The sequence below is a fragment of the Coregonus lavaretus genome, assembly GCF_964263955.1.
Source record: "Coregonus lavaretus genome assembly, chromosome: 9".
Taxonomy (NCBI): domain Eukaryota; kingdom Metazoa; phylum Chordata; class Actinopteri; order Salmoniformes; family Salmonidae; genus Coregonus; species Coregonus lavaretus.
Window position 1 is genome coordinate 21,278,455 of NC_139996.1, and position 9,045 is coordinate 21,287,499.

The following is a 9,045-nucleotide window of genomic DNA, read 5'->3' on the forward strand; positions in this document are numbered from 1 at the left end:
TTAATGAGTGCCAATCTGGATTTTTGAAAGGGCTGGTCTTGGACTTGATGGAATATAGTGATTTATTAGATGACAATCCTGTTATTCTATTTTTGGATTTCAAAAAAGCATTTGTTAGCCATGAGTTTATTTTAGATACATTGCACTATTTCAAATTTGGTAATTTTTTTATCAACACAATTAAAACTCTTTATAATGGTGGTAATAGTTGTGTTATGTGGTCCTCTGTAGCTCAGCTGGTAGAGCACGGCGCTTGTAACGCCAAGGTAGTGGGTTCGATCCCCGGGACCACTCATGCACAAAAATTTATGCACGCATGACTGTAAGTCGCTTTGGATAAAAGAGTCTGCTAAATGGCATATTATTATTATTATTATTAAACTTTCCGTGGATCCTCACCTAGATTTGATATTCATAAAGGGATTCGTCAGGGCTGTCCAGCGTCACAATTTGTATTCCTGTTAGTATCACTAATTCTTTGTTCAATGGTCACCAAGAGTCAATTTGAAGGAATTGTTGTATGTGATAAAGAGGTGAATATTTCCTAATTTGCCGACGATACAACCCTGTTTTTGAGAAATTAAAATCAGGTTCCAGTAGCCCTACATATAGTAGAGCAATTCTCTCAAGTGTCAGGTTTGGTATTGAATATTGCAAAATGTGAAATTTTAGCACTTAAAGATGCAGTGAGTCCTAGAATATGAGACATTTCTGTCAAAGATAACGAAATTAAACACTTATGTAAATCCCGTAATTGAATCTATAAAAAATAAATGTAATTCATGGTTGGCAAGAGATTGATCTCTTCAGGGTAGAGTTCTCCTGTCAAAGGCAGAGAGAGGGTTTATCTCAAGTTTCTTATCTTTTTACATCTTTAGAGATTCCCAAGTCTGCATGTACCACTCGACAAATTAGTATCCAATTTCATTTGGAAAAATAAGCCACACAAGATCAGGAAGGATGTCATTACCAACAACATTTTAATTTTAATTTAACATTTGATGGTGGTCTTAATGTTTTAGATTTTACGCTGTTTAACCAGAATACAAAACTGAACTGGATTAAGAGGTATCTCAAAAAACCTTACAGTCTTTAGAATATAATACCACATTTTATTTTCTAGAAAATTAGGGGGCTTAATTTTTTACTCCAACGACCTTATGCTGTGGGTAATCTTCCTGTTAAATTAGCAACATTTCATAAACAAGCTCTAATGTGCTGGTCCTTGTTATGCAAGCACAACCTCTCTCCACACAAATATTGTATTTGGAATAACAGTGATATTAGATATAGAAATAATACCTTTCTTTTTCATAATTGGTTTAACAATAACATCTTCGTGGTTAATCAACTTATAAATGATAATGGTCATCTTTATACTTACAAAGAATTATTAGCCAAATATAACTTTTATGTTGTGTTAGGAATATTACATTTTAATGAAAGCTATTCCCAATGGAATCCTTACTTTACTGAAGGATGGATAAAAAATTTCATTACATGCACCAAGCTACAGTGATAGTGTAGAAATTAATGGCATCAATATATTAGAAAAGAAATTTAGTCCAAGAAATTATTAACAGGAAGTTTACCCCTGCTGCAATTTTTCAATGGGCATCTTCATTTGATGTGAAATGGCAGCGTGCATGGACTAATCCACATAAATATGTGATAACTAATAAAGTAAGAGTAAGTCTCTTACAAGATCCTTCAAAGATGTTATCCTTGTAATAGTCTTATTTCAAAATATGTAATTAATGTAGAAAAGGAATGTAGCTTTTGTGAATTGGAAAATGATTTGCATAGTGAAATATTTTGGACAGATATGAAAATATATATTAGTGATGGGTAAACCTATAAGCATTACCAAATGTGATATTATTTTATATTTTACATACATGCACAGTTACTGCCAATACATTGTGAATTAGTTCATTTTATTGGGAAAATGTTTCATCCATAAAATGAAGTTGAAGGGAAAACATTTTTATTTAATATTTTTCTAATTCATTTACAATATTATATAACATCCCTAAAATATATAAATACTACATTATCAAGTGTCTACAGTATTTGACAAAATGTAACTTGTCTATAGCATAATATACTTTTTGTGTCTCTCTGGATTTATTTATAATTTATATATATTTTTGTTATGTGTGATATCTGTATATTGTTTTGTACAATGTTCGTGTAATGCAATAAAAATAAATAAATATAAAACTCCCTTTAGCTCTCTCTTGGTACACAGCTCACAGCAACAGGCTGTGGAAGGCTGGTAGCGGTTTGTAGTGAGGGCGGCACGTGGTCGCCATCTGGTGTTGTGTTGGCGCGCTATATGCAAGTCTTGTTACTATGGTAATGTCAATCACATTACATCCACACATATCACAATGTGCTTATACAGAAACGCAGCCTAAAACACCAATGAGCAAACAATGCAGATGTAGAAGCACGGTGGCTAGGAAAAACTCCCTAGGAAGAAACCTAGAGAAGAACCAGGCTCTGAGTTGTGGCCAGTCCTCCTCTGGCTGTGCCCAGTGGAGATTATAAGAGTACATCGCCATTAAGGCCGGATCGTTGTTCAAGATGTTCAAACGTTCATAGTTGACCAGCATGGTGAAATAATAATCACAGTGGTTATAGAGGGTGCAACAGGTCAGCACCTCGGGTGTAAATGTCTGCTGGCTTTTCATAGCCGAGCATTCAGAGGTCGAGACGCAGTTACCGTAGAGAGAGAGGGTCGAAACAGCAAGTCCAGGACAAGGTAGCACGTCTGGTGAACAGGTCTGTGTTCCATTGGCGCAGGCGCAGAACAGCAGGTAGCACGTCCGATATTTCTACTTAATATTACATAGATTCCGGAAAGGGAAGTGACTACTTTGGAAAGTTATCGAAGCAGAAAGTTTTCTTTCTCAGAAGTTAGCTAGCTAAACAAACAGAAGGAAAACAACATGGGAACAACAGCAAGTCAATTAAGGAAGGATCTTCTCTCAGAATATCAGGTGACATAAGATATCTAACATTAATTAGCTATCTAGCCAATAAAATTTACACAAGTTGTTGGCCAGTGTCGTTACTAGGTTAGGGAATAACTAACGTAGATAGCTAACGGTATCTAAAAGCTAATAAAGTTGTTTTTAGCCAGACAACTATTTGGCTATGTATCGTTACTTTCTGCCCTCAAAGAGTCGCGGCTCAGCTTGAATTATTGCCTATATTAACTAGCAAGTGCATTTTCAGCTTTTGACGTCTGTTGTTAGCTAACGTTAGCTAGTAGGACAACTTGTTGAGCGCATTGCACAAAACTGATAAAAGCAAGAAGTTGGGGTAAAAAAGTATATCAATGTGCAATGTGTGTGGTATATTTGAAAATAATGTACCAACACTTCCCTTCCAGGAGCTGACATTTCTTACAAAACAAGAAATTCTGCTGTAAGTAACTAGCTTAATTCACAATTATTTCAATTTACTGATACTATTATTTTCAATATCCTATTTGATACAAATACAGTATATAAATACATAGGCTCTGGCAAAATGGAGCCTAACGTCCTTGACAACAAAGGGCTAAAGTCCAATTTACAAGGAAATTTGATAGGCAACATGGATTTACTTTACATGTTTGAACTAGGTTGGAATGGTTTGTCATTGTAGATATATTGCGAGAGACTTGATGAACAATGAACATACATACAGGCAGCGCTAAGGTTGTGTGATGCATCTTTTCTGTAGGGCACACAAGAGATTCAGTGAACTCCTTTCCAAAGAGGACAGAAACCTCACCAGAGTGCCCATGGAGAAAGTCCTTTCACTGACAGAACTCAAGGTGACAAGATTGCAATTTAAATTCTACTCCGTTACTAATACTTGAATGTTGTTTAAAAACATTGTAACATGTTGGATTTCCTTTGGTCCCTAATGTTTATGTTCTGTCCCCACCCTTTAGTCCAACCCTTTCAGGAAAAGGATTTGTCATGTATTCTCAACATCTGATATGAAAGATGGAAGTCTCACCTTTGAGGACTTCCTTGATCTTTTGAGTGCCTTCAGTGATTCAGCTACACTGGAAATCAAGTCCCACTACGCATTCCGCATTTTTGGTAATACAATTGTTGGGAATTCTTGGGGTATATGTATGTAATGTATTCATGGATGTCTGGCAGTGTGTGGGGTGCTGGTGAAAACATAAAAGGGGCATTGTTTTGTCTGTTCAGACTTTGATGACGATGGCACTCTGGATGGTGGGGACCTGGAGAAGCTGGTGAACTGTCTGACTGGTGAGACTGACGACACAAGGCTTACTCCTGAAGAGATGAGGCAGCTCATCAGCAATGTAAGTTTACAGATTAAGGCCACTATTGGTTCTTCCCAATGTGGGCCTACCTCAAGGAAGACCTGCTGTGTATGATATAGTCAGGTCTGCTGTGTATGATTTCAGGTCTCCATCTGCAATATCCAAGGGTAAGGCAACTACTTATTTCCTTTTCAATATTGCAGATTCTTGAAGAGTCAGATATAGACAAAGATGGGACAGTGAATTTGTCAGAGTTCCAACACGTCATCTCGAGGTCGCCAGATTTCGTCAGGTGAGTTGAAATCTGATTAGAATATCTCTCCATAATCTCTACATTGTAACTATGTACCCCCCTCTAATATTCCACATTTTTCTCCAGTTCTTTTAAGATTGTGCTGTGAAGTCTACAAATAACAGACACCAGGATATGGATGCTTTGGATTCTGTTCTATTGACACTAAGAGGACCTCTTATTTTATCATTGTAATAACAATAACTTTTAGAGATTTTGCCTTAAATTATACGCCGTGGCTTTTCCCCCCGGACTAAAGGTCCCGAATCTTCTGAACATGTGCAGATCACGTACTGCGCATGTTTCTTTACCTCTACTTTACATATACATTTTTGTGGTCACCTTCCCTTCACAGTTCTCATTGACAATCGTGAATGATAGAAATAGTAATGGCGCATGCACCAACTCCACCGTTGGACAAAGCCTAAGGGGAAATGAATGGCGTTTTTGGATAAATGCCAAAAATAAGGTTAGGTAAACACAAGCTTAGGAGATGTTATACATTTTGTTCTGAGATAATTAATCTTAAATCAGCTAACATCACTTTTTGTGAATTTTGAAGAAATTATATAATTTTAAAAAGCACATAGCACAAATGCTTCATAATTCATAAAGGTCATGTTAACTGACTGCTATTATCTCATGGAACAAAACATATAAGATCTCCTAAGCCTGTGTTAACCTCAGACCTTATTTTCAGCGTTTATTCCAAAATCCTATTCTTTCCCCATTAATTTTTCACATAGGGATGGCTGAACGAACCAGAGGTAACTAATTTCCAGGGTTTTAGGACTACAAGCTGGTGAGCGCTATGATAATTCTTCAAGTTTTACCAGTGAAACGTCCATGCAGCATCTGCATACCAACCATTTGATCTCAAATCAGTTTAATGGGATATGCATTTAGATCTTCTTGAGTTAGTGTTGTTTCGAATGATGGGCAAGTGAGCTAATTTTAGAGCAGATTATGTTCAACTGTAGCATAGCTTAGGCTACCTGTGTTTTTGCCTAGTGGCCACATGAGGAAAAATGTGATGGTGTTTTTTGTCTTACAGTAATGTTAAACTATTATATTCGGTTCTGTTTTGTAGAATACTATCATTGTGATCTTGCAGACATTGAATCAGCTTTGATCAAAGTAGCCTGTTCTCTATGAGTAGATCAGAGACTGTGCGTAAAGTAGAGAATTTTTCCAGGGGAAAGAAGGTCTGGGAAAAGTCTGATCCACGGCCTAAATTATATTTGGCTGTAGATTAATATTTTCTATATCTGTTTGAAAATGTATTTTAACAATGTCAGTGCAATAACAGCTCTTAACTGTAAAACTTTTTTTAATCTATAAATAGCTAGAATAAAAGTAATCAAGTCTTAGTCACTGACTTTACTTTATTTGTCTGAAAAAATAAACAGCTAATCAATCAATCTGTGTACCGTCCTTAGTGCTCAACTCCTACAGCCAGTTTTTCCATTCAATGTAGTCCTTGGTTACAGAGGATAAAGGATATTTGTGTCAGGATGGAGAGAGGGGTCCTTTTTGATAGCAGAAACAAAAGTGTTCCATGGCCCACACACTACATCCACTACACGCAGCCCTTGGTCCTTGAAAAACTCTACCCGTCTTGGCTCGTCTGAACTGCTCACAGTCCCCTGTCCCAGCTGGCCGTATTCACCTGAAACGTTGGCAAATGCAAAGCTTGTAGCCGTGCATGAGAAAAGGCCATGTCTATCCATTCATTGATATGAATTCCTAAGTGAAATACATAAGGTCTATTTATGCAATACACAGGCCTACTCAAAGCCACCTAGACTAGAATAGGTGACATTTGACATTTAAAGCTTACCCCAGCCCCAAGTGTAGAGATCACCTGTACCTGGAAAATAAATAGAAAAAAACTCATCTCTCTGAATTAGCAGTTTGCAGCAGCTTGTGTGAAAGGCTCTTACTTGTGACTGCCGCAGTGTGGCGCGACCCACAGCTGATCTTGCTGACCTCACATGACTGAGTGACATCCACCAGGGCTGGGAAGGCCTGGATTGATATGAACACTTCGTTGCTGCCCTCCTCTTGATCTTTACATGTGCTGGCACCACCTAAACAACATACAGCAGTCCAGATAGACAATATATCAATATTATGTTCTATATCTACGCCTGTCCAGAACCTCAATGTAGGTGTTTTGCAACGCAGCCAATTTGGGGTTTATGTAAGTATCATCCATTTGCCTGCATGAACACTGAATATTAAAACAAGCTGAGCTGGTGGATCTGCCCTCCCAAAATACAATACAGATTTCAGACAGGCAGACCTGTGCCCTGGCTCTTCTGCTGCTCTCCTCTTAGGGCTCGTGATGGCAGTCCCAACTGGCCACTCTCATTCCAGCCCCACACGTACAGGTCTCCCCCAGCTGTGGACCAGACTAGTGATCACATTGACTGACTAATGTAATGCAATCACTCTACTTTGTATCATTCTTTTGTATGTTCCATCCCAGTCAGTCCCTCTTACCACTGGTGCAGACAGAGTGCCAACCCCCGGCGGCCACAGTGCTCATGGGCATCCCCAATAGTGCCTCCATTGCTCTGGGCTCCTCCTGCGGGCTCAGGTCCCCATGTCCCAGCTGCCCATGGCTGCCAACAACACCAGGGTGCAAGGTTTTCAGAACATTTATTTAATACGCTGTTGTGTTCATTCTGCCATGTCTGATGTGCCCAAAATAATACATCAGTAACCTATGAAAGCTGTGCTGAAAAAATGCCTATTGACTAAACTGTTGTACAGTATTTGTTAATTCCATTACTAAACATGACATTTGTTGTCTACCTGCCAGAGCCCCAGGTATAGATGTCTCCAGAGGCAGTGAGGAGGACTGCGTGCTCTGTGCCCAGTGCCAGGCTAACAGCCAGTAGTTGTGGGGAAAGTGGGCGGTAAAAGGGAGGGTTGGAAGCTATGTACCCTCCTGGAACTAATGGGAATGCAAGTGAGGGCCCTACAAAACACACAAGAATACATTATGGTTACAACATTATTGAAATTCAACTATTGATTAGAGCTTCATTATATTTGCCACACACCTGTACTGTACATGGACCTGAGTGGGGGAAATAACAATATTTACTTAATTCTAGGGGTTGTGGGTGGTACCAACTATGCTGCTGTTCAACCTACAGCTCCAGTCAGTATGAATCAATACCAGTATTGTCTGGAATCTCCATACTCCACCCTGGTTTCTTCTCATTTCGCTCAGAGTTCCAGCACTCTACTCTGTCTGTGAAAGACAGGGCCAGATATCCCTCGCTGATATGTGCATCCTGGCACCCTCGGCTTTCCTCTACACAGCCGCCACACCCTCTCTGACTGGGGATCCCTACTCCAAAACCTGCCAGACACAGCCTTCCATCATCTGAAACGTAAAGAAACGATACAGCTAAGTGGAAACTTTGAAACTGTCCATATAGGTTGGCGAATTGAGGTACATGGATGCAACTTCATTGATTTGTTTATGCTGTGGAAACTTTAATACAGTTATCACCGTTAAACTGCGGTCTCTGGTTGAGCGGTCTGCATGGACTGCACATACTTGCAGAGTTCCAATCACGAGAAGGCATCCCTTACAAAAAAAGATTGCAGTTTTGTAACTGATGTCGACTGTGGCATTTTTGTTGCAGAATATGCAGTTATACTGCACTCTAACTGCAGTTACACTGCAAAATTACTGCAGTAAAAAAAACGTATTTTGGACGCAGTATTTGCAGCTTACTGCAGTTGTACTAAACTCTTAACTGCAATATTTTTTCGTAAGGGATGATAAAGTTGAGTACTCTGTAACGTTACTCACTATTTGAATGCAGAGCTGCTCTTCGACTCCAACTCGTCCTGATCCGCGTATCAACATGGCTACTATGTTGACAGATTTGGACAGGCTCCTCTTCCAAATTCCGACAAAGAATATCGATACATATTGGGTTAGTCACGTTGGCATCTGCGGCACTTTCACCATCAGTCAACTTTTCATTCGCTCGTATTTGCCCAAAGGCGTTGAAGCCAAATCCAAACCAATTCATCAGCAACTGTGTGTTTCGCGGTACCTTAAATAAACCAATCCGTACGTGAGCCCCAGCGATGGAAGATCAGCGCCACAGATAGAACAATGAGACAGATATTTCACCGGATGTATAAATATGAAGCATCCGCTTGGCGTTTCCAGTCACTGTGAGAGGAAGCCCACTGGCCAGTAGTGGGAGAACATAGAACGAGATGGGTTTTGGCCGACATCCTGCAAATTTTCTCATCGATTAAACATTTGATCTCAATACAATTTTCTGTTCCCAAAACAATAATCTGTTATGAACAGAGTGGACTACGTTTTGTAGACTTTACCCTTTGCAAAAGTTTTTAAAAATCGCGTTGTTGAGAAGGAGTGCGAATTGAGTTATTGCACACGCGCACTTCAGAGTAG

At 39.2% G+C, this 9,045-nt stretch overlaps 2 protein-coding genes across 3 annotated transcripts; one reads left to right on the plus strand and one right to left on the minus strand.

Moving 5' to 3' along the window:
• Positions 1–2,855: 2,855 nt before the first annotated feature.
• Positions 2,856–6,010, plus strand: LOC311135482 (calcium and integrin-binding protein 1-like). Its single transcript, XM_084169465.1, has 7 exons — positions 2,856–3,005; positions 3,401–3,435; positions 3,736–3,829; positions 3,950–4,103; positions 4,218–4,336; positions 4,501–4,589; positions 4,677–6,010. The coding sequence occupies exons 1-7, from the start codon at positions 2,955–2,957 to the stop codon at positions 4,696–4,698; spliced, it is 564 nt and encodes a 187-aa protein (XP_084025591.1). The 5' UTR covers positions 2,856–2,954; the 3' UTR covers positions 4,699–6,010.
• Positions 5,955–8,712, minus strand: rccd1 (RCC1 domain containing 1). 2 transcript variants are annotated; one of them, XM_084169457.1, is made up of 8 exons: positions 8,425–8,712; positions 7,780–7,989; positions 7,410–7,575; positions 7,095–7,216; positions 6,895–6,993; positions 6,533–6,679; positions 6,430–6,459; positions 5,955–6,258 (listed from the first exon to the last, which is right to left on the minus strand). In XM_084169457.1, exons 1-8 carry the CDS (start codon positions 8,648–8,650, stop codon positions 6,074–6,076), a joined length of 1,185 nt encoding a protein of 394 aa, XP_084025583.1. In that variant the 5' UTR covers positions 8,651–8,712; the 3' UTR covers positions 5,955–6,073. The 2 variants fall into 2 exon arrangements, with proteins under 2 accessions (XP_084025583.1, XP_084025584.1); XM_084169458.1 differs by having other exon boundaries at positions 5,955–6,281.
• Between the last annotated feature and the right edge of the window lie 333 nt (positions 8,713–9,045).

Excerpts from the sequence above, each read along its gene's own strand:
- LOC311135482 (XM_084169465.1), top strand. The coding sequence starts at position 2,955 with ATGGGAACAACAGCAAGTCAATTAAGGAAGGATCTTCTCTCAGAATAT. Across the intron at positions 3,006-3,400 it reads ATCTTCTCTCAGAATATCAG|GAGCTGACATTTCTTACAAA; the intron begins GTGACATAAGAT and ends CTTCCCTTCCAG. Across the intron at positions 3,436-3,735 it reads ACAAAACAAGAAATTCTGCT|GGCACACAAGAGATTCAGTG; the intron begins GTAAGTAACTAG and ends TCTTTTCTGTAG.
- rccd1 (XM_084169457.1), bottom strand. The coding sequence starts at position 8,650 with ATGAATTGGTTTGGATTTGGCTTCAACGCCTTTGGGCAAATACGAGCG. Across the intron at positions 7,576-7,779 it reads GGAGATTCCAGACAATACTG|GGCCCTCACTTGCATTCCCA; the intron begins GTATTGATTCAT and ends TGTGTTTTGTAG. Across the intron at positions 6,259-6,429 it reads TCTCTACACTTGGGGCTGGG|GTGAATACGGCCAGCTGGGA; the intron begins GTAAGCTTTAAA and ends CCAACGTTTCAG.